Source organism: Barbus barbus, assembly GCF_936440315.1.
Source record: "Barbus barbus genome assembly, chromosome: 1".
Lineage (NCBI taxonomy): Eukaryota > Metazoa > Chordata > Actinopteri > Cypriniformes > Cyprinidae > Barbus > Barbus barbus.
Genome location: NC_136729.1, coordinates 17,442,398 through 17,467,759, shown reverse-complemented (window position 1 = coordinate 17,467,759; position 25,362 = coordinate 17,442,398). Strand labels below are relative to the sequence as shown.

At 40.5% G+C, this 25,362-nt stretch overlaps 1 protein-coding gene across 1 annotated transcript; it reads right to left on the bottom strand.

Annotated features, from left to right (window-relative positions):
* Positions 1-1,436: 1,436 nt before the first annotated feature.
* Positions 1,437-21,441, bottom strand: LOC306874758 (proline-serine-threonine phosphatase-interacting protein 1-like). Its single transcript, XM_079424995.1, has 16 exons — positions 21,207-21,441; positions 20,584-20,684; positions 20,439-20,513; positions 20,227-20,261; positions 20,030-20,136; positions 19,715-19,777; positions 19,039-19,143; positions 18,624-18,669; positions 16,192-16,271; positions 15,759-15,857; positions 15,563-15,659; positions 15,374-15,443; positions 15,245-15,279; positions 12,892-12,995; positions 10,977-12,568; positions 1,437-1,666 (listed from the first exon to the last, which is right to left on the bottom strand). Exons 1-15 carry the CDS (start codon positions 21,234-21,236, stop codon positions 12,377-12,379), a joined length of 1,239 nt encoding a protein of 412 aa, XP_079281121.1. The 5' UTR covers positions 21,237-21,441; the 3' UTR covers positions 1,437-1,666; positions 10,977-12,376.
* Between the last annotated feature and the right edge of the window lie 3,921 nt (positions 21,442-25,362).

The window sequence follows — 25,362 nt, the reverse complement described above, 5'->3', positions numbered from 1 at the left end:
TAGGTAGGATTATGGGATGCAGAATATGGTCATGCAGAATACAGAATGAATATGTGCTTAAGTACTAATAAACAACCAATATGCAAGCTAATAATTACCTACTGTAGTTAAAAATGATAGCTGAGAAGTTGTTCATCATACTAATGTTATTTTTTATTTTTCTATATTTGACTAATTATTTTCTATGATTAGTCCATATATAATCCTACAAACGATTATGTATTAATAGATTGTATACAATGTAAAAACAGCCAGGTGTTAAAAGCCACTCTATCAGTTCTTCTCAGCTGTGAAGTTTGTTTTTCTTGTTTGTCGTCCTGATTCTGTCCTAACAAACCTAGGCTGACTGTTTCTTGTTCATTCTTGACAACACATAAAAACGTCAAATTAGTGCAATAATGACAGAGCACCCCTAAATGAAGATTGGTCCTGTATCAGATCAGTGCTTGCATACTTGATTGAAATACATCATGTAGAATTGGCAGAGTTAAACATGTCACAATGCTGCAAACTATGTAAAATCTCAGTTCGACATTATCTTTATTCTTATTTGAAGGGTTCTGATAACATACATACGTGTTAAAATAAAAGACGTTACAAAAGAGTTACGGAAAAATACACTGAAAATAAATAAGTGCATGTTTGTCCAGGCAGCTTTTTTCCCCTCCATATAATTAACATCAAAACTGGCTAATTATTCAACAAGAGCAATAGGCAGAGTCACTGAACACCGTGCAACACTATTCGGATCCCACATAACAACTTACGCTGCTTGACTTCTTCGTAAAAAAGGAGTGAAGAGTTTCTTGCCGCTTTGAACTCATCTCGACCTCTAATGAATGATGGATACAGCGCGGGACCGCGGGCGCGAGCCTGGGTATGTCGTGACGTCACAAACTGAGTGACTGATTGCCATGGAAACGTAAACGTCATGTATAAATTATCTTGTCTTTTTGAATTTTAAATCATTCTGCATTTATATACATTGCTCCATTAAAACCTCAACATGTCGAGAACACAACTGTCCAATGAAAAAGTGCGGGGGACAAATTTACTTTTTATAAAAAGTGGGGGGGACACGTCCCCCGCGTCCCCCGCGTAATCTACGCCCCTGTGCACAAGTGATGCTGTTCCCCAGGCTGAAATGTGTGCGCGCGTGTGCCTGCGCGGCGGCGTGCTCCAAAACGGACAAGCAAAGTACACTTTGAGCTTCGGGCGCGTCGAAATAACACACAAAAATATGCCAAAAAATACACACACAATGTGTCAAAATGGCCGGTTATGAGAGTCTTCACTTTTATGTTTTAAGTGGACGAGAACAGTTGGGAGAAAATCCGATGCGTGTCAGTATATTGTCTTAAAGTGTCAGACTGGAGCTTGAGCCATCAATGTTAATCAAAGAACAAAATGCAATGAGAAAATCACCCACAGCTCTTAATCTGAACAACGTTATAGCTTTAATAAACATAAATCTATCAGTACATACAGTGAAAACTATGCAGTGCTCATTTGATTACTTTTGTAACTATTACTTACCTGAACATTAATATTAGTAGACCTTCATGGAAAAATGAAAGTACTGTTTATTTCATTTCGTTTGTGTGTTTGTTTTATTGTATTTGTCAGTTTGTTTTACTTTGTTTCTTTGTTCATGTTGTTACTGTATCTTATCTTATTGTAGCAGTATGAGTTAACTCATAACGAGCTTGCGTTCTTTTGGCCAATCACTGCCACCGGCTCCCCCCCATAAATACAGGTAGTAGTCCGTCTGACTGACCTCTTGCTCGCTGGTGACGGAAGTTTGTCATACTTCCGGGTCACTCATTCCGTGCGCTGCTCTGCTGTGCTACAGGTAAAGTAGCAGCGTTGTTGTTTGTTGCCTTTATTTAATTGGTATCGGCTGCCGTTATGTTTACTATGCATTGAACGCTTATAGATCTCCGGTGGGCGGGCCAGTCCTTTACTCCGTCGTTCAACGCACTTAAAAGCGGAGGTTATCGAAAGCTGCCTGTACTGTTTGTACCCTTTGAGCTGCCTCCTCCTGGGTGATACAAAATGCTGCTTGATCGGTATGTAGGATACATGAGGTAGGATTCATTTGTTTGATTTGGGGTTAATTAATTTTTTTTATAAATAACAGGAACTGGGCTGGTTCATCTGGAGATTGACGTCAGTTGCAGAGCATTTATTCACTAGCTGCTGTTTTGCCTGGATTGCTGTTTGTTTCACGTACATTCTGAACATTGTTCCATCAATCTTAACATTATTTGATTACTGTACGTCCGTCCTGGAGTGTTGCTTGCCTAACGTGTATATTTTGAACATTGTATCAGCACTTTATTCGATCGCGCTGTCTGCTTGTCCGGGACAGCTGTTTCCTCGTGTGTTTTGCACCTACGTACCAGCAACTCAACGTTAATCGATCACTGCAGTGACTGCACTGCTGTCTCTTTACTGCAGATTTTGAACATTGTATTACCAGCTCTACTCGATCGCTGCATGCCCGCTTTGGACAGCTGTTAATGTGTACGTTTTGAACATTTATATCAGCAATTTGACTTGATCATTGCCCGCCCGTTCTGCCTTCACGGCCACTGGGCAATCACAGCCATACGGTCGAATGTGTGAGCCTCCAGTCCGATGTGGGCCAGTATTTTAAACTGGTTGAATGCAGCTAAAAAGGGGTTGGCTCTTTATAGTTATAATTTGGGCTAAATGTTTCTATTTTCTTATTTTGTTTTCCATTTAGTTAATTTGCATTTCTAGTTTGTTTCTTTATTAGTGATTCTAGTTTATCTTAGATAAATGTATTAACTGGGTTAGTTTATTTATATTTTGTCTTATTACTGAATTTGTTTTCCTTGGCCAAGGTTTCATTGTACTTTTTGTTTATTTTGTTTTCCTTTGTTTAGTGAGAAATGTCTTTAGAATTGATCTTATTTTTCTAGTTTACTGCCTCTTGGAACCATTGTTGGTTCTGGCAGTTTGGTTATTTTGTGATTGAAGTTTATTTCAATTCATTTTCTTCCTTTAAATATTACATTGTCTCGTTCTGTTGAGTGAATTCCCTTTGATCGTGTGTTTGTGTCTGTTTCAGTTGTTTGCCGACGGTGGTGGTATTGGTGTCCGGGTGGTGGTATCCCCTTCCTGTGTGCTGTGTCATCTATTTTGATTTTTCTTCTTTGCTGTGTTCACTGTTGTGTTTTTCTTTAGTGTTTGTGTGTTCACGTGGTGGCCTGCCCTGGGATTTCTTCGTGCCTTTGTGACTCCTTTCTCCTCCATCGGTAGGCCTCAGCAAGTATGAATGTGTTCTGAATTGTGTTTTAAATTTATTGAATAAAATTTGTATCTCTTTTAAAATTTGAACCTCGTCTCTGGCTGAATTGTTTACTTACCTGTGTGTCCTTAAGTGAATCAATAGTAGTGTGTAATTAGGAAATACAGAATCATTCTCTGGGTGAAATTCCCAGGGTGGCGTAGTCGGTGTTTTTGGGGTAGGTTCCACCTAGCCTATAACTTCCTCAGTACTGTTTGGCTCTCTGCATCGCCACATTCTTGGCGTAGTCGGCAGGATTTACAATTTAAAGCCGAGACGTGTTCAATTTTGTTGCATTTGGTTATTGTTGCTCCTTTGTGGTCCTGGGTGTATTTTGATTTGTCCAAGAGTGTTCACATTTTCTTTCTTTGTTCTGTGTTACAGGCAAAACAGCAGCTGGTGTTCTTTCTCCACCTTCCTATCTCCTAACGGGAGAGTTTCCCCTTTATTGGGCAGGATAAGTATGGAGGGAGAGTTACAGGAGTTGAGGGACTTAGTTGAGCAGTTAAGAGCAGATAATGAGAGGCTGCGCCTGGAACAGGCTGCCGCCGTGCCTGGACCTAGTTCCGCACCCTCTAATGTGTTACCTACTGCTTTACCAGTGACTAGAACCCCTACAACTGAGAGATTGGTTTTTGTGCCCCGTGACCGAAAATGTCCTATGTTTAGGGGAAGATCAGGCATAGGGTTAACAGAATGGATTGAGGAAGTGCAAGCTTGTATGAGGGCACGCCACTTGTCAACGTCCGATCAGGCATTCTTTTTGTTTGATCACCTAGAAGGGGAAGCCCGCGACGAAGTAAAGTTTCGTCCCAGTGTCGAACGTGAGGACCCAGCTAAGATAATTTCCGTCTTACAGGAGCTTTACGGTTGTTGTGAGTCTTATGTAGCCTTGCAGGAAGCGTTTTTCTCCCGCCGGCAGCAGGAGGGGGAAACCTTGCAAGAGTTCTCCCTCGCGCTAATGAGCCTTATGGCTTCGGTAAAGCAGCATGCTCCTAGTGATATACCAAATGCCGAAGTTTTGCTACGCGATCAATTTGTTGAGCATGTGCTTGACGGCGCTCTCCGTCGCGAGTTGAAACAGTTTGTGCGTAGACAGCCGTCCGCTGCTTTGCTGGAGGTGAGGGCAGAGGCGATTCGGTGGGAGCGAGAGGGTTTGCCAGGGGGCGCTAGGGGCCGGAGTCACTCTGTCCCTTCAGCCCTTGGCTTCCAGTGTGGCGTTCAGAGTGATCCTCGGTCGGTTGTTAACTCACCCCAAATATCTGAGCTGAGTGAAATGCGAGAGATGCTAAAGCTGCAGCAAGGGCAGCTCAACCAGCTTACTCAAAGCATTGCCCGCATGCAGAGCTCTAGCCAGCGCGGTCGTTCATCTCATAATGGCCCCATAATATGTAGGCGGTGCCAGCAGCCTGGCCATTTTGCCAGGGAGTGTGAAGGAGAACGTGTCCCTGTTCGAGCACATTTTCCTTCGCCTGCCCCTCTACCTTTTTAACAGGCAGTCTCGTCCTGCTCCGGCGTCGGAAAACTAGCACCCGCCGAATTGCAGAGCCACGGTTCGGGGGGGGCAGATATTGGTTCATTGGCGGTTAATCATTTGGCGGAAACGTCAAAACTGATGTCATCTTGTCCACATTTAGATGTGTGTATGGGGGGGGTTGAGGTTCCTTGCCTGGTAGACACCGGTTCAATGGTTTCTACACTCACCGAGAGTTTCTTTCTCCAGCAATTCGAGCCATGGGGTCAAGAGAGGCTCCAGTCTTGTCACTGGCTGCAGCTCAGGGCAGCCAATGGGTTGGCCATTCCCTATCTTGGCTACTTGGAGCTTGATATTAAGCTTTGTGGTAAATTATTGCAGCGGTGTGGGTTGCTGGTAGTTAAGGATCCCCCTGGTGGTGTGTCTTCTCAGGTCCCTGGTATTTTGGGGATGAACGTGATTCGCAGATGCTATAGAGAGCTGTTTAGTCGGCATGGCTTGGCCATGTTTGACTTGCCCGTGGTTGCCAACAGTCCAGAATCGGTTGTGAGGGCGTTGCAAGGGTGCCAGCAGGCCAGCACTCGTGGCCTTGATGATGCAGCTGGTAAGGTAAGAGTGCGAGGCAGGAAGGCTTGCCGGATTCCTGGGGGTGTGATGAAAATAGTCACTACCACATGCTCAGCACAATACTTTGAGAATACTGTGTTGTTTGAACCTCTTAGCTCTGGCCTACCAGCTGGACTTCTTGCGTCTCCTGCCTTGGTTCGGGTGGTAAGGGGTACTGCTTATATCCCAGTGGTGAATGTAGGTACTACTGATGTGCTGCTTTATCCACGCACTGTTGTAGGTACATTGGACAATGTTTGTGTTGTTAGTCTGCCTACAGGAGTTACTGAGGTACCTTTAGGTGTGGCCACAGTGGCCTCTCAGATTGCTGCTCCTACAGTGCAGGATCAGATAGCTGTCATGGACCTTTCATCATTGTCTGCTGAAGAACAGGGTTTGGTAAAGTCCCTCCTTGGGAGATACAATTCTGTCTTTTCCGCTCATGATGGAGACCTTGGTTGTACTAACCTGATTAGCCATGACATTCCTCTTTTAGACAATGTTCCTGTCAGGCAACGCTATCGGCGTATTCCTCCGTCTGACTACGAGCTGGTTAAAGAGCACATTCACCAACTTCTGGAGGCACAGGTGATCAGGGAGAGTAGCAGTCCTTATGCTAGTCCTATTGTCCTTGTTAAGAAAAAGGATGGAGCCCTAAGAATGTGTGTTGACTATAGGCAGCTTAATTGTAAAACCCGGAAAGATGCTTTCCCTCTTCCTCGCATTGAGGAATCCTTGGATGCACTCACGGGTGCTCGCTGGTTTTCTACCCTGGACCTGGCCAGTGGGTATAACCAGGTCCCAGTTACTGAGGCAGATCGGCCCAAGACTGCGTTTTGCACGCCCTTTGGGCTTTTCGAATGGAATCGCATGCCCTTTGGGCTTTGTAACGCCCCTGGCACCTTTCAAAGATTGATGCAACGGCTGTTTGGTGACCAACAAAATCAGTCCTTGTTGCTTTACCTTGACGACATTGTGGTTTTCTCCTCCACAATCCAGCAGCACTTAGAGAGGTTGGAAGTAGTGCTGGGTCGTCTTCAACGGGAAAATCTAAAGGCAAAGCTCACCAAATGTGCCTTTTTCCAGAAAGAGGTGCGTTATCTGGGGCATGTGATTTCCAGTAAGGGGGTTGGCACGGATCCAAGCAAGGTAGAGGTGGTATCCAACTGGCAGGCTCCGGCTACTGTTTTAGAGCTGCGGTCGTTTCTTGGGTTCGCCAGTTATTACCGCCGCTTTGTGGAGGGTTTTGCGAAGCTGGCGGCCCCTTTACACAAGCTGGTGGCACATCTGGGTGCCACCAAGTCTAAGAGAAGGGCAGAGCGAGCTGTCGGTGAAAACTGGACAGAAGAGTGCCATAGCAGCTTTGAAGCACTGAAAGCCAGGCTCACCAGTGCTCCGGTGCTTGCGTATGCCGACTTCTCACTTCCATTCATTTTAGAGGTAGATGCAAGTCATGGTGGCCTCGGTGCCGTGTTATCACAAGAGCAACATGGTAAGGTTAGGCCCGTAGCCTACGCTAGCCGGGGTTTAAGGCCCACTGAGCGCAACATGGTGAACTACAGCTCTATGAAATTGGAATTTGTTGCACTCAAGTGGGCCATGACGGAGAAATTTCGGGAGTATCTGCTGGGCCATAAATGTGTGGTCTTTACTGACAATAATCCGCTTAGCCATTTGTCATCGGCTAAACTTGGTGCAACTGAACAACGCTGGGCAGCCCAGCTTGCGTCATTTGATTTCGAGGTAAAGTATCGCTCAGGTAGAAATAACAAGAATGCGGATGCTCTCTCCCGCCAGTATCCTCCGGCCCCAGCCGACATGGAAGCTATGCTTCCTGGTACATCATTCCCCAAGCCTCTGCGGCAGGCTCTTCAGGGACCTGAAGCTATTCAATCTGCTGTTATGGTCCTGCCTCATCTCACCACTTTTGATATCTGTACCCTCCAGCAGGCTGATCCAGTTATTCAGGAGGTCTTAGTGTTTTGGAGACGTGAGCAGCGTCCCAACTTTGAAGAGCGTCAAAGGGCGTCCCGGCCTGCCTTGGCGTTACTTCAACAGTGGGACAGGCTGGTTGAGAGGAATGATGTCCTGTATCGGCAGGTGTTTCGCCCTGACGGTGCGGAAGTAGTCTTGCAGGTGGTGGTGCCTGCTTCCCTAAAGGAAGAGGTGCTTACTAAGGTCCACCAGGAGCATGGCCATCAGGGCATCGAAAGGACATTGGAGCTCCTACGCCAGCGCTGTTATTGGCCGGGTATGACCGCAGACGTGTCCAAGTGGTGTCAGGCCTGTGAGAGGTGCCAAGTTGGCAAAGACTCTCAACGTCCTAGTTTTAGTTTTATGGGGCACCTGCTGGCCTCACGGCCTAATGAGATTGTAGCCATTGACTATACAGTGTTAGAACCCACCCAGAGTGGTTTAGAAAATGTATTGGTTATGACGGATGTTTTTAGCAAATACACGCTTGCTGTTCCCACCCCTGACCAACGGGCCCCTACTGTGGCCCAAGCTTTGGTGGTAGAGTGGTTCTCCAAGTTTGGTGTTCCTGCCCGTATCCACTCTGATCAGGGCCGCAACTTTGAGAGCTCCCTTATTCAACAACTGTGTCGCCTTTATGGCATTGAAAAGTCGCGCACCACGCCATACCATCCGGCTGGGAATGGCCAATGCGAACGGTTTAATAGGACGCTCCATAACTTGTTGCGCACTCTGCCAGTGTCTCGGAAGAGGGACTGGAGTTCCTGCTTGCCACAGGTCCTGTTCTCTTATAACACCACCCCCCATCAGTCAACTGGTGAGTCTCCGTTCTTTTTGATGTTTGGACAGGAGCCTAGACTACCAGTCGACTTCCTGTTAGGTAGAGTTCAGGATCCTGTGGGTGGACACATCCATGAGTGGATTGAGGAGCACCAGACCCGCTTGCAGTTGGCCTTTGAAGGCGCTACAGAGAGGTTGCGGGTTGCTGCAGAGCGTCGTAAGAACCGCCATGATCGCCGGGTGAGAGCTTTGCCCTTTAAATTGGGCCAGCTAGTGTGGTTCCGTGACTTTACTGCACGGGGGCATCATAAGCTCCGTGACCTTTACGGTCCTGTACAGTACAGAGTCCTCAAAGTGCCCAGAGAGGGAGGGTCTGTGTATACAATTGCACCAGTGGATGAACCGACCAAAGCCAGGCAGGTTAACCGTGCAATGTTGAAGGCAGTGGTTGAAGCTCATCCTTCAAGTGAGGTTGCCTCACCTTGTTCACCTCTTGCTGACCTGCCTCAGTCAGAGGACGAGTTGTCAGGGGATGATCTGTTGGTGTTGAGGCATGAGGCTCCTTTGGTAACCCCCACTCAAGTATCGGTTACTCAAACCACTCCTCGGTTGCAGCTCCTACCAGCTTATTTGCCACCTACGGGGCAAGCCCCGTTCGTGCCTATTGCTACCAGGGCACCAGAAGGACCTACTCCCTCTTTATCCCCTTTGCCTCGGGTTGTTCCAGCAGGGAGTGAAGTGACCAGGCGTCGGACAGCACGGTCAACTGCGGGCCAGCATTCCAATGTCTATCACCTGCCAAGACCGGTAGTGGCAGCGGACAATGCTGCTGATCCTCCTGACCCTGTGTCCAACGCAGTAGTGGCGCTATTTCGGCCTTGGAGCTAGTATATGGTATTCTTAATTTTATTGATTTATCGTCGGGGCGACAATCCAAAAGGTGGGGTGGATTGTAGCAGTATGAGTTAACTCATAACGAGCTTGCGTTCTTTTGGCCAATCACTGCCACCGGCTCCCCCCCATAAATACAGGTAGTAGTCCGTCTGACTGACCTCTTGCTCGCTGGTGACGGAAGTTTGTCATACTTCCGGGTCACTCATTCCGTGCGCTGCTCTGCTGTGCTACAGGTAAAGTAGCAGCGTTGTTGTTTGTTGCCTTTATTTAATTGGTATCGGCTGCCGTTATGTTTACTATGCATTGAACGCTTATAGATCTCCGGTGGGCGGGCCAGTCCTTTACTCCGTCGTTCAACGCACTTAAAAGCGGAGGTTATCGAAAGCTGCCTGTACTGTTTGTACCCTTTGAGCTGCCTCCTCCTGGGTGATACAAAATGCTGCTTGATCGGTATGTAGGATACATGAGGTAGGATTCATTTGTTTGATTTGGGGTTAATTAATTTTTTTTATAAATAACAGGAACTGGGCTGGTTCATCTGGAGATTGACGTCAGTTGCAGAGCATTTATTCACTAGCTGCTGTTTTGCCTGGATTGCTGTTTGTTTCACGTACATTCTGAACATTGTTCCATCAATCTTAACATTATTTGATTACTGTACGTCCGTCTTGGAGTGTTGCTTGCCTAACGTGTATATTTTGAACATTGTATCAGCACTTTATTCGATCGCGCTGTCTGCTTGTCCGGGACAGCTGTTTCCTCGTGTGTTTTGCACCTACGTACCAGCAACTCAACGTTAATCGATCACTGCAGTGACTGCACTGCTGTCTCTTTACTGCAGATTTTGAACATTGTATTACCAGCTCTACTCGATCGCTGCATGCCCGCTTTGGACAGCTGTTAATGTGTACGTTTTGAACATTTATATCAGCAATTTGACTTGATCATTGCCCGCCCGTTCTGCCTTCACGGCCACTGGGCAATCACAGCCATACGGTCGAATGTGTGAGCCTCCAGTCCGATGTGGGCCAGTATTTTAAACTGGTTGAATGCAGCTAAAAAGGGGTTGGCTCTTTATAGTTATAATTTGGGCTAAATGTTTCTATTTTCTTATTTTGTTTTCCATTTAGTTAATTTGCATTTCTAGTTTGTTTCTTTATTAGTGATTCTAGTTTATCTTAGATAAATGTATTAACTGGATTAGTTTATTTATATTTTGTCTTATTACTGAATTTGTTTTCCTTGGCCAAGGTTTCATTGTACTTTTTGTTTATTTTGTTTTCCTTTGTTTAGTGAGAAATGTCTTTAGAATTGATCTTATTTTTCTAGTTTACTGCCTCTTGGAACCATTGTTGGTTCTGGCAGTTTGGTTATTTTGTGATTGAAGTTTATTTCAATTCATTTTCTTCCTTTAAATATTACATTGTCTCGTTCTGTTGAGTGAATTCCCTTTGATCGTGTGTTTGTGTCTGTTTCAGTTGTTTGCCGACGGTGGTGGTATTGGTGTCCGGGTGGTGGTATCCCCTTCCTGTGTGCTGTGTCATCTATTTTGATTTTTCTTCTTTGCTGTGTTCACTGTTGTGTTTTTCTTTAGTGTTTGTGTGTTCACGTGGTGGCCTGCCCTGGGATTTCTTCGTGCCTTTGTGACTCCTTTCTCCTCCATCGGTAGGCCTCAGCAAGTATGAATGTGTTCTGAATTGTGTTTTAAATTTATTGAATAAAATTTGTATCTCTTTTAAAATTTGAACCTCGTCTCTGGCTGAATTGTTTACTTACCTGTGTGTCCTTAAGTGAATCAATAGTAGTGTGTAATTAGGAAATACAGAATCATTCTCTGGGTGAAATTCCCAGGGTGGCGTAGTCGGTGTTTTTGGGGTAGGTTCCACCTAGCCTATAACTTCCTCAGTACTGTTTGGCTCTCTGCATCGCCACATTCTGTATATAAAACACTAAAAATACCTGCACACTGGTGCATTTACAAATTGATGAAGTGCAGGCATTTTTAGTGTTTTACATACATAAGATAAGATGCTGTAAGAATATGAACAAAGAAACAAAGTAAAACAAAAAGTACCGATAAGAATACCGTTAAAGTACCGGATCGATAAGCAGTATTGGTAAGAGTAGTAATACCGTTAAAACCTTAACGATACACATCCCTATGCAGGCGGGAGATCGTTTTCCTACTTAGTGCCCAAACTCTGGAACAATCTGCCTAACACTGTTCGGGAAGCAGACACACTCTGTCAGTTTAAATCTAGATTAAAGACCCATCTCTTTAACCTGGCTTACACATAATACACTATCGCATTTCTATAATTCAAATCCGTTAAAGGATTGTTGCTGCATTAATTAGGTCAAACGGAACGTGAACACTTCCCAAAACACCCAATATACTTGTTACATTGTTAGAAGAATGGCATCTACGCTAATATTAGTCTGTTTCTTTCTTATTCTGAGGTCACCGTAGCCACCCAGATCGAGACTGTATCCAGATCAGATGGTGGATCAGCACCTAGAGATGACCTCTACAGCCAGGACACCTAGATGAGCCCCAGAGACAGATCGCCAGTGAAGACCCTGTCTCCAAGACAGCCATCGGGACAAGACCACAGGAACCAGATGAGTCCTTTGCACAATCTGATTCTGCTTTAGCCTAGATTTAAACTGCTGATTTTGTCTGGCCAGAGGAGAATGACACTATTTCGACAAACTATTTCCCCGTCTAAATACTGTAAAGCTGATATAAAGCCACCCAGCTTTATATCAAGCCGATGTAAAGCTGCTTTGACACAATTTGCATTGTTAAAAGCGCTATACAAATAATATTGACTTGACTTGACTTGACCAACAAAGTGACTTATCACTCTCACAAACCTTTTAGCTTCTGTACCTTTTTTGAGTGAACTGAGTGAACATGTAAATTACAAAATTTAGCAGACATATAAGTTATAACAATATATTACAAAATCGATAATACTAAATGTATACATTACAGTGTTACATTTATATATATTACAGTACATACATAAAAAAAAATTAACTTTAGAATTCATAATTCTAATACAAGTCATAACTTTTTGTTGAATAATTTTTAAATACCATGGAAAAAACTGGATTAAACTGTATGGAGATCAGTACCATTTTACGAACAACTTTAGAATAATTTATATTCACTTAAAGATTGTTAAAAAAAATCCAAAAGATGCCTGTCAAGAAAGCTAATGTCTTCATAGTATGATGTACTGCAAGATTGCTACACTGACGTAATCATACTACATCAATCTGCATGCTGAACTAATCCACAGACTTTGTGTAATGACTACTAAACTCTATTTGATGGGATTATGATCAGGATGAGCAGCAGCAAGACGCGTACTGGGACTCTGTGGTGAGATTTTGGTCAAGTACGTTCCAGGGACTAGCCCGGATATTCCATCCCTCCACGCTCTCCACCACCCATCCTCGCCTTTCTCAGTGATTGTGACAACTTGTCCTTTACTGACAGACAGCTCATCATCTTCCTAGAAATGTGCGAGACAGGAAGTTGAGTATACAACTCTTATAATCAGTCTGTAAAGACTATAAAAGTTTATTTTTTATTTTTTTATAAACGAACAGTATATAGACATTTGTAACTTTTTAACAAGGGTGTCAGGCAAAATTTTTATGATAAAAATGACACTTATGAGGTTTATATGAATTTCTTTGAATTACAATTCATTTTATTTCTACTTTCAATTCTAGTTCCCGACTGCTACCTCAATTCAATTTCTGAAACTAAACAGAAGCTGTAAAAAGCATGCTAAATTCAATTCTAAGTATAAAAGTTACTGTATTTATTTACCTGAGCTTTAAAATCATATAACACCATGTACTTCTCAGGTCCTCCTCCTGTTTGTTGAGCAGATGTGCATGTTCCAGCTGATTTACTGCCTGCTTCAGGATACCCTGTGATGTACAGTAAGGGCAGCAATGTTCAGTGTAGATAATTCCTAATACTAGATTTGTGCTAGATTTCACTGGAATGTATTATGAGTATATTAGTTTAATGCTCTTTGCATACTGACTACAAGTTTAAAGGGATAGTTCACTCAAAAATGAAAATTCTGTCATTAATTACTCACCTTCATGTTGTTTCAAACCCGTAAGACCACTGTTCATCTTCAGAACACAAATTAAGATATTTTGATGAAATCCAAGAGCTTTCTCAACCTTCATAGACAGCAACGCAACTGACATGTTCAAGGCCCAGAAAGGTAGTAAGGACATCTTTAAAATAGTCCATGTGACATCAGTGGTTCAACTGTAATTTTATGAAGCTACTTTCTGTGTGTGAAGAAAACAAAAATAACTTTATTCAACAATTTCTTCTCTTCCTTGTCAGTCTGTGTCAGAGTATCACGATGTATGCGCGTGTTGCTGCGGATGCAGAAGCTGGCATTCAGACATAGAACCGGATGTGCTGCGCCTTGTTTACAAGCAGACAACGCACACTGTACATAAAACAGTCTTCATAAACATGACTAAAGATTTCAACAGAGAGGATGACTTGCAATTTGCTCCTGTCCTTACTACCTTTCTGGGCCTTGAATGTGTCAGTTATTTATGCCGGGTCAGAAAGCTCTCGGATTTCACAAAAAATATCTTTATTTGTGTCTCTTAAGATGAAAGGAGGTGATGCATCGATCCGATACTCAGGCTCGGTATCAGCTCCGATACGGTCATTTTATGCGGATGTTATTGTGTTATTGTTGAGCCCCACGAAAGTGAAAAAAGTGAAGTGACATGTGGCCAAGCATGGTGACCCATACTCGGAATTTGTGCTCTGCAATTAACCCATCCAAAGTGCACACACACACCCTGAACACACACCCGGAGCAGTGGGCAGCCATTTATGCTGCGGTGCCCAGGGAGCAGTTGGGGGTTCGGTGCCTTGGGTCATGCACCTCAGTCATGGTATTGAGGATGGAGAGAGGGCTGCACATTCCCCCCACCTACAATCCCTGCCGGCCCGAGACTCGAACCCGCAACCTTTGGATTACGAGTCCGACTCTGAAACCTTTAGGCCACGACTTCCCTGCTGAAAAATATTATAAAGCACCATAAATTTTTCGTGCACTATATTTCAAGTGTTCAGAAACTGTTCCATAGTTTAATCTGAGGTACAGATGAATATTTAAGTCGTTAAATTCAAGTTCAGATAAACTCTTCTCTCCGCCGCGGCTGTCTGTCATCCTCCATTCAGCATTCAAACTGTCACGTTCGGTTCCTACAGTCAAACTCTCTTCAAGAGCGCACAGTAACTGAGGTTTAAAACTGTTAAAAGAAAAGGACAAATAAACTAAAGCACAGATTTAATACACTACGCATCAATATCTTTTCCCTTTGTACTTTTAACTTTTCTATGCGGACTCGGAGGGCTGTGCAGCCTGCGCGCAGTGACTCCGCGTCGCTTCAAGCGCATCATTCTGCGCAAGGAATGCGCATACGCGCTCCTGCCGCTCTTTATTGGAGCCTTTCGTTTTATAATACTTTTGCGCAATGAAAGATTATTAATAGTCTTTCTTGTTCTTCCCTATCTATCACATGTTGCTGCCTTCATTACTGTGCTATAGATTTAAAAGGAATGTCCTTTAATTTTATAGTATATATTTATATATAAATGCATTTCCTTGTTTTTTTCATGAATGTATTTACAACAATACAAAGAGCACCAGAGTACCATTTTACCACATTTAGTCCTACACTTATTCACTTTTATTTGTAAATAAAACATTTTCACTAGGTTTTATAAAATTATTGTGCACCCATGATTTTTCTAGAGTATCTTTTGCTGCTGAATTATCCACTAACCTAGTTTATAATAGTATTTTTGTCATAGATTATGATTATATATTTTTTCATTTGTTATTTTTCATTAAAATGAAGTTATCTATATGTAGTAGATTGTGTTTAACACACAATAGAGTGACAATCAGGTCAACACAGAGAAGTATAGAAATTCTACATCGGTTTTAAAAAAACTGCACTGGTATCGGATTGAATCAGTATCGGCAGATACTCAGAATGTTTGGGATCGGATCGGTTCGTTGCATCCCTGCTTACGGGTTTGGAATGACATGAGGGTGAGTAAGTTATAACAGAAATTTCATTTTCAGGTGAACTATCCCTTTAAGACTTCACAGAATAATACTGACCACTGAACGACATCCCTGGAAGCATGACAGATAATCTGCATATACAAAAGGTAGAGTTTCACAATCAAGTTACAAAAACCATAAAATAACAGTCATTTTTAATTAAGTTTAAGTAGTTCAGACATTCACCTCTTAGTTTCAACCATCCCGACTCCTCCATTAGCGTCCATATCAGAGTAACTCTGAAACTCAATGGGAGCTGAGAAGACAAGCAGTGACTGTAAGTTTATGTAGAATTTCTTATTAGCGTCACATCATCGTATGTCAGCTCTTGAACTGTTAGATTTCTGAAGTAAATCATGATGATGGTGAATATACCTGGAGGATGACAGGCCGTCTTTTTCATTTTAATGAAGCAGTTGTTATCAGTGATGATGTCACACTGTTCTAAAATCTCTCTTACTTCCTCATAGCGCTACAAAACAAAGTAAAACAGTTGTTAAAATAACTGTAAATCAGAAACAGCATTTGGCTAGGCTTTGGTATATAAAGATTGAGAAATGTAGACATTTACGTCATCATCCTGGACACACTGCATGGACAGCTGATTGCAATGATCCCATAACACACAGCGCAAGATATTAATGCGCTCAGACTCCTGCTGCTGGAACACCTACAAGGCAACACACAAATTCAAAACATGGAATATTTTTAATGTCACTTCCTTTTAAAATGTGGCCAGTAAATTAAGAACTATTTTCCTTTTTTACTATTTTTGGTAATGGCATTTTCTCGACTTGTCTAAATTTTTATACCACATCAATAAATATTCTCCAGCTGTATGACAGAATGCTATGACTGTTTTTCACATGCCTGTGAGATTGTCTTCTCTCATTTAGTCATCATTACCCAAAAGAAAACATGAAGCTCTGCTTATTTCTGTAGACACTCCTTCCTCTGTTAACATTACTTTTTAGTGGTCTATGCATGTTTTTGTACACGGTTACCTCACATGCACTCCTGTATGTGCTTTCCCAGTCCTGGCACATTTTTTTTTGTTGATCAACATTCCATCTGTATTGCTTTTCTGAACCAGCAAGAAAATAAAACAGAAAGTCAACTCTCAATGTTAACATGTAAGAAAATAGCTTGGTAAAAAAATAATAATTAAATAACGTGAAAAAAATAAATAAATAAAAGCTTGAAAATTTTTAGACATAGTTCAAGCTCTCATATCTACACCACCATTCAAAAGTTTGGAGTTAGTAAGATTAACACAATGATGCATTAAAATGGAATATATCCTGTTTTGTATCAAATGTATTTGTAAAATGTATCATGTTTTACACAAATATATTAATCAGCCCAATGGTTTTCACTGATAATAAGAAGAAATGTTTCTTGAGCGACAAATCATCATATTAGAATGATTTCTGAAGGATCATGTGACACTGAAGAATAGAATAGCTGCTGAAACGTCAGTTTCGTAATCACAAAAATAATTACATTTTTAAATAGTTTAGAATAGAAAATATATATTTAATGTGTAATAATATTTCACAATATTTTACTTATTCACAATAGATTTTTTACTTTTTGGTTAAATAAATGTAGCCTTGTTGAGCATAAGCAAAAACATTTAATCTTACTTATTTAATCCTGTGCACACACACACACACCTATATACACATATATATATATATATATATATATATATACACAGGTCCTTCTCAAAAAATTTGCATATTGTGATAAAGTTCATTATTTTCTGTAATGTACTGATAAACAGACTTTCATATATTTTAGATTCATTACAACACAACTGAAGTAGTTCAAGCCTTTTATTGTTTTAATATTGATGATTTTGGCATACAGCTCATGAAAATCTCAAAAAATTTGCATATCATGAAAAGGTTCTCTAAACGAGCTATTAACCTAATCATCTGAATCAACTAATTAACTCTAAACACATGCAAAAGATTCCTGAGGCTTTTAAAAACTCCCAGCCTGGTTCATTACTCAAAACCGCAATCATGGGTAAGACTGCCGACCTGACTGCTGTCCAGAAGGCCATCATTGACACCCTCAAGCAAGAGGGTAAGACACAGAAAGAAATTTCTGAACGAATAGGCTGTTCCCAGAGTGCTGTATCAAGGCACCTCAGTGGGAAGTCTGTGGGAAGGAAAAAGTGTGGCAGAAAACGCAGCACAACGAGAAGAGGTGACCGGACCCTGGGGAAGATTGTGGAGAAGGACCGATTCCAGACCTTGGGGGACCTGCGGAAGCAGTGGACTGAGTCTGGAGTAGAAACATCCAGAGCCACCGTGTACAGGCGTGTGCAGGAAATGGGCTACAGGTGCCGCATTCCCCAGGTCAAGCCACTTTTGAACCAGAAACAGCGGCAGAAGCGCCTGACCTGGGCTACAGAGAAGCAGCACTGGACTGTTGCTCAGTGGTCCAAAGTACTTTTTTCGGATGAAAGCAAATTTTGCATGTCATTCGGAAATCAAGGTGCCAGAGTCTGGAGGAAGACTGGGGAGAGGGAAATGCCAAAATGCCTGAAGTCCAGTGTCAAGTACCCACAGTCAGTGATGGTCTGGGGTGCCATGTCAGCTGCTGGTGTTGGTCCACTGTGTTTTATCAAGGGCAGGGTCAATGCAGCTAGCTATCAGGAGATTTTGGAGCACTTCATGCTTCCATCTGCTGAAAAGCTTTATGGAGATGAAGATTTCATTTTTCAGCACGACCTGGCACCTGCTCACAGTGCCAAAACCACTGGTAAATGGTTTACTGACCATGGTATTACTGTGCTCAATTGGCCTGCCAACTCTCCTGACCTGAACCCCATAGAGAATCTGTGGGATATTGTGAAGAGAAAGTTGAGAGACGCAAGACCCAACACTCTGGATGAGCTTAAGGCCGCTATCGAAGCATCCTGGGCCTCCATAACACCTCAGCAGTGCCGCAGGCTGATTGCCTCCATGCCACGCCGCATTGAAGCAGTCATTTCTGCAAAAGGATTCCCGACCAAGTATTGAGTGCATAACTGAACATAATTATTTGAAGGTTGACTTTTTTTGTATTAAAAACACTTTTCTTTTATTGGTCGGATGAAATATGCAAATTTTTTGAGATAGGAATTTTGGGTTTTCATGAGCTGTATGCCAAAATCATCAATATTAAAACAATAAAAGGCTTGAACTACTTCAGTTGTGTTGTAATGAATCTAAAATATATGAAAGTCTAATGTTTATCAGTACATTACAGAAAATAATGAACTTTATCACAATATGCTAATTTTTTGAGAAGGACCTGTATATATATATATATAGTATACACGATGTTGATTATTTTGACATCATCCAAGAGACATTAAATTGCATCTATCCTCTTACTGCCAGCCAGGATCATAACAACAGGTAAGTCTGTTATCACAAACCTGCCAGGTTGGCTGCCTGCCTGCATAACCGTGCCCTGTTCATCACCTACAACACAATACAACATAGACTGATAAATAGCCATACAGTGTTTGAACCTGACTTATTTGAAAAGCAGTGTAACATATATTGTACAAATAATCTTGAATGTAACATACATATGACAAAATTGTTACAAAGTGTCTATTCTAAAGAAATGAAAGTTACACTGACTGATGGTAATACAGTTTCTTATAACACTGGGGTGGAATGATGCCCATTCAGACTGAAACAAGTTTGCATGGCTTTAATCCTCATTTTGGCCTTACCGTGACCACAAACCTGCTATAGGTAATTTTCACAACTGACTAAAACTCCAGAATTAGAATGTTATAGTACATATTAAATCTTTTTTTTTTTCAGTTCAGGCCCTCACACCTTTTCTGATTGCCGGTGGGTGGAGGTGTTCACATTTGTCTTCTTCCCCACTGCTTGCTCAGCCTCTTCTGCCTCCTTAAACCTCTGCTCATATAACCTTTTTGACTGTAGGACATACAGTAAAGAAAATAGTGATTAAAAGAGCAAGATAAAAATGAACGGGAAGGTAGGTACAGAGCTTGTTATATAAATGTGTCTAAAAACGTATCGCACGATCTGTGGTGTTTCTGTGGTTGTACAACACAGGAAGTTTATGTCTTATTATATCCAGAGACAGCATGCATACCTACAAACCAACGAGCCTATTCTTATTTTCTCTCATTCACTGTCACCATCTGTTTCCATTCCTTTTTACTTTCCTATCTCTCTACACATTTCTTGGTGGTAAAAATAAATGTTTAAGTCTTCAAACATAAAGCCAATGAATAAAAGCCTGCATTTATATTATGTATGCTGTCTAATCATGCCCTAATTCATTCTACAAATACAATCACTACAAGCCCAGAAGCTTCTGTTTCTTTCAGTTTTTACTTCTCTCTTCCTCATTTGGCTGATACCAAATTTGGGTAGACCCTGAGAATGATGTGTCATTTACGCCATAAACAAGTAATGAAAGGGGAAATATGAGGACTTAGCACTGGTAAATACTTGTTTTAACCAGATTTACTCTACGTACCTCCATGGTCTTCTTGTGCAACAGCATTTTAGGCTTCTGAAGTTTTTCAATAATCTCTTCAAGCTAATTAGGAAAATAAACATTAGCTTCCACCTTTTAACACTTGCATTATTAAATTAATGATTATTCACTGGCATACACTCTTTACAAAATGCAACACATGTCTGTATTAATGCTTGTGTGCTTGCAAACCCAAAGTGCCAGTTTTCCTACTCTCGCACGCTGACCATATGAAGAACCACAACTGTGATGGAAACATTACCAAAGTGCTGGTTTGTGTGTATAATGCCCTGGATCATTCCATTTATTTTCTACCTTTTTCCTCTGTTCTCTCTGGTGCTCCCGAAATGCCTCTATTTTCTGAACTTCCTCCTTTATCCTTTCAGATAGCTGGATGCGCAGGTTTCCTGTCTTCTCAATTTCTAGAAAACAATGCAAATCAGGTTAAGAACATAGCATTCAAAGCATTTCTCTAGGAAGGAGGTAAAAGAGAATTGCATCACCTCACATACCTGCTTTTAATTTGTCAAACGAGGCCTTTAATGTTCTGAGTATGGAAAACAAATAATGTAATGAATACATAAACACTTATTTTACACATTTTTGGATGCATTTACTGCACATTGTAGCTAAGAAAGTTTTGCATAAATATGAAGCAGTGATTTGAGTCATTCAGAAGTGGCAAAAGTGTGTGTGTTTCAAATGGAATTTGTTTGTAACTTACCCAATCTCGGTTTGACCTTCTGCCTTACGAGCAATTGCCACCAGATCTCGGCCGTACTTCTCCTCCGCTAGTGCTCTGTGAAGGATAGCAGAAGTCACACACTGACATTCACAGAAACACACCAGTATTAATAACTACTCCATACTTCATTTTCAACAGTTCTTCTACATCTTTGCACATGTGTCTGCCATCCTGTAACCTCTGCAGTATCGCTTCATAACCCGATTGGTCAATAAAGTCAGTACCCTGAAAAGATAGCAAACGCAACACACATGGTAGTCATTCCGATTTGTATATTTTATGAGCACTAAGGACACTATTCTTTGGGCAACCATTAAAAATGAGTAATTAAATATGAAAATAAGATTTTGAAGATTGTAGTTTTAAATTTAACTGAAATGTAATATTATTAAAAGGAAATCCATCTTTAAAAATAAGCTACACTTTATTTCTATAGTTCATTTTACTAAATATATGCAACTTTGCAACGACACGTGTACTAACTAAATCTCATTAGACTACTTGAAGACAGTTTTGTTAGAGTTAGGGGTAGTAGAAGTTGACATGTAGGCTACTTAGTAGAATGTGTGTTGGGCGACCATCAAAATAAAGTGACATGACAGTTCAAGTTTTATTATAGAGCAGAGACTTAAAGAAAACACAAAATACAACCCATCATTCTAAAAATAGAAGTAAAGGAAACTGCATTTCCCGTAGCCTGTGTCGTAAGAAATTTAACTTAAGAGAGGCTTACAAACTAGAACTTACCCAAAAGGCATCGCAGAACAGTAAAGCCATCTTCTTTACTACTATTGCTCAGAAGTTTCTCTTTAATACCCACAACCACCGCTGAGACAGATTACCTACATTAAAGTTGCTATCACGGTTAAAGAAAAAAAGCTACACGGAGAGGCAACAGTCAAATGAAGAGTTTGAAATAAGGAAGAAACTGCGTGGTGGTCAACTCTGATCTCTTGACGTCTTCATTTGCTCTTTGAAAGAGGAAGAATAATGTTGATGATGTCACTATCAGCACGCAATTTCTACAGAGATGACAAAGAAATTTGCCAGACAAGCGCGAAACGAACTAAGATTAAGGTAGGCCAAACAATATATATTTAGAATTTTATTTTAACACTGCACCTTTATGGAAAAGGGATAAATGTGGATATTTCATTTATATTTTAGGGTGATATGGCACAAAATATAAACAACTGGCTTAATATTGTGTGTGAAGTGTGAAGCGGCACCTATTAAACGATTCACCACTGTATGCCAATGTAAACAAAACTCCTATTTTCTGTTATCACTGTTCTTCTTATGGCTAATGATTGTTTTAACAAGCTTCAGCCAAAAGAGGGAGACATAACCCTCTTAATCTAAAAGAGTGTTTTAGTGTGGATTATTTATTTCAGGTTTCGCTGCCTCAGATAGAGCGGGTTTATCACACTTGACCTGGCTCAACAAAGAGAAACCGATCAAGTGTCTGCTTGAGCAAGTATCTCACTTTGGGATCAATATACCGTGTGAAAAGCTAAACAGCCTCTTTGCAAAGAGGAGGTCCTAAAAGCATGTGTGCGTGCGCGTGCACGTGCAACAAGATGTGTGAGAAATGATGATAATAAGCTTACAGGTTTATTGTATTCTGTGAATAAATCAACAAATCTAATAACAGAGATTTAATAGTAAAAAAAAAAACTTTTTAAATATATACTAAATAAAATCTTAAATAAAATTCTAAAATGTAAAAAGTGTTTAGGTCCATGTGGTTATCAGGTTTAGGGGATGAAAAATATCATTACCTTAGCATTGTGAATCTGTGAATACATTAACAAATCTATAATAGAGATGCAATAATACAGTAAGCAACTGACTTAGGCTACTGATTACTAAATAGTCTTAAAGAAAAATTTTAAGTACTAAAATGTTGATGTGATGGGAAATTAGGAAATAGAAAATATCATAAAAAAATTCTATGGAAAGTCCCCACCATAACAGAAAAACAAAAAGCTTGGTTGGAGTGTGGACCAGTTTTTGGTAGATACATTAATGCAACCTGTTCACTGGCTGACAGATTTGTAGTTTTATTCTCTGCAGCACTTCTAATGAGTTACACCAGCTGGATGATTTTAGATTTTGGGATGGGGGAAGGGTGGACTTTAGTACAAAGACAGGATCAAATAAAACCTATGACACATTTAATTCAATTTTGTCAGGTAACCAAATATGTGCTTCTTGTGATAACAGAAATTTAGTTTTATTTATTTATTTATTTTATTTAGCAAAAATGAATGAATGAATGAATGAACAATGCAATAACAAAGGGGCTTTTTTTTAAAGTTTTTTTTAAGGGTTAGATCAGTTAAAAAATATATTTTTTACAGTTTTTCAAATGGACATGTAAGACTCTCAGCCAGCTTATTGGTAGCTTGTTATGGGCATGCGCTTGGCAATATCCTTTGTGTTTGTCCTTGTTTGTCGAACATATTGCGTGTGCAGGCAGTATGCACTTGTGAATATTTAGATAGATATGTATTTGTAGACATTTAAAGTATGTATAACTGCTGTTGAGCTATGTGGTGGTGTACATAATTATTGATTGATGTGATGAACAGTGTGGTGGTGGTTTGTGTGTGTGCGTGTATTGATTGTTCTGTTATGCAGTATGATGCTGAGTGTGGCATTGTTGACTGCTTGCGGTCGCCACAGCAGGCAAGAGGATTGTGGTTAGGCTGCAGACAGACTGACGTACTCTGTGTGTGTGTGTGTGTGTGTGTGTTGAATGTCCACTCTCTAGGTATGTGCTCCTTGGAGGCGAAGACTGAAAGTACTTTTTTTTGTTACCATGGATTGGGTCTAGTTTCACATGCATGCAGTTATGTTGAAAAGGTGAGAATGTGATAATAAAAATGGTAAATTATGTAAAAAGAGCCATATACGTAAGCATGATATGAAAATGCATTTGTTACCCTATATGTGCCCTGTCTGTCTCTAAACCTTTTTTATCCTTTTATGTTGGTGTAACCTAATAAAAACCGGCATATCAGTACAAGTGGCTAAGCATGGTAGACAGTGTTGTGAATTTTCTAAGTATTAATAACACAACTAAATTAAACGGGCAAGTAAACCAACTGTAAACAGCCGTTAATAGAAGCCAGAGATGTAATCAAAAGCAAAGAGGAGAAAATACTGTAGCAGCAAGATCACGCTTCACGATGCGCGAAATACTGGGGGGGGGACTAAATAGGGCTACTAAATTGGGGATGGGGTTTTGTATGAATGTCTTCAGAAAAGTTTGGATGCTATTTTCTTTTCATCTTACCTCCATATAGATGCTTATTAATGTACACTGTAAAAAAAAACTTAAAATAATTTGTTACCCCACTGACTTAAAATGTGTAGTTTAGTCAACTAAAATATTCCAGTTGTCCCTTAAATTAACATTGAGTAACTTAAAATGTCTTGTTTCTTTTTGAAACAATTGTATTTTTACAGTGTAGTATTTAGAAGTGCAGGGCTGATGTTCCATAAGTGCCACCTGCTGTCAGAGAGTGGATTTGTGTTCTCATGCAGCCTGTCTGCTGCTTTTACTTCATGTAGATATGTTTTATGTGGCATAATAATAGGAAAGCTAAGGTCAGAGTCAGACGTTCTGTTTTGCTTTAAAATTATTCAATCTAATTTACATCAACATTTGTTTTATTAAAATGCTGTGGTTCTGCAGCTGTTTCGTGCATTCTGATTCATATAAAGGCACAGTCAGGGAAAAAAATGTAATAAACTGTGAAAAACAAAAAAATACAGTGTTTTGATCAAACCGCTCAGCACTTTGAGGTAGCTTTTAAAGACTTTTTATAGAGTAATACTAAGATGCACACAAATAGCAAAAATAATAATCAGAAATATTAGTTTAACAAATCAGTAAATATTACACAAATATACAACTACACAATATTATAAAATGGTAAATTATTAAAATATGAAATATTATACCTTCCTTAACTAATTTTGACTAAGTTGTCTTTTCTACGATGTAAAACTAATAAAATCCGAAATGTATGTGAAATATTACACAGACATATTATAAAAATACACAAAATTTTGGTAATATTCAAATATTAAACATACCTGTCATAAATGATTTTACAGACTAAAATGTATTTTTTACTAAATAGAAGTCGCATGATACAAATCACAACTGAATTGATATAAAATCAGAAATGTAAAATGCTTTACAAAATAATCTAAAAAATACACAAATATTATAAAATGTTGTTAATATTGAAATATATTTTGGAGCACTAGTAACTCTTCTAGTTACAGTTGTCTTTCTAGATGTAGTAATTAAAAAAAAAATCACTTTTGATCTTTGTAAAGATACACTGAGTCCACCTTTACTTTAACATGGATTTGATATTGAAATTTCTAAAAACAGGGGTTCATAATCTTAACCACTGCTATGTCTATTTGGCCATCATTTACACAATATGTTAGATGAGGCTTTATTCCTAGATAGTAGCATCCTTACAGATGATAAAGTGTTTCAATGAGATAGTAGTATCTACTGAATATCTGGGTGTGTCTATGTCCTTCGCAGGTGTATTTTTATCATAATCGATCTGGCTTTCCTCCCTCCCGAGACATCAGGGATGACCTTCAGAGTAGGAGGGGTTCACAAATACATACAGGTTTGGTGCCAGCGCTGAGGTGAATGAACTGTTACCTGTTACCCCCCAAAACACAAATAGCAGCATACACACACCCTTCTTATCCCTTATCCTGTCACAATCATACACATTCTCTTGCAGTGATTAACATCAACACCTTTGCAGATGCTTTTGGGGTTCCAGCTGGCCTGCAGGTGCTCTCTGTGTGTGTCTGTGTGTGTGTGTGTGTGTGTGTGTGTGTGTGTGTATTGACGCGC

Bases quoted from the DNA above. Each gene is read 5' to 3' on its own strand.
- LOC306874758 (XM_079424995.1), bottom strand. From the start codon at position 21,236: ATGGCTTTACTGTTCTGCGATGCCTTTTGG. The intron at 20,685-21,206 runs GTAAGTTCTAGT...CTATCTTTTCAG, and splicing joins TGTTCTGCGATGCCTTTTGG to GGTACTGACTTTATTGACCA. The intron at 19,778-20,029 runs GTAGAAAATAAA...TTTCCTAATTAG, and splicing joins AGAGAGAACAGAGGAAAAAG to CTTGAAGAGATTATTGAAAA.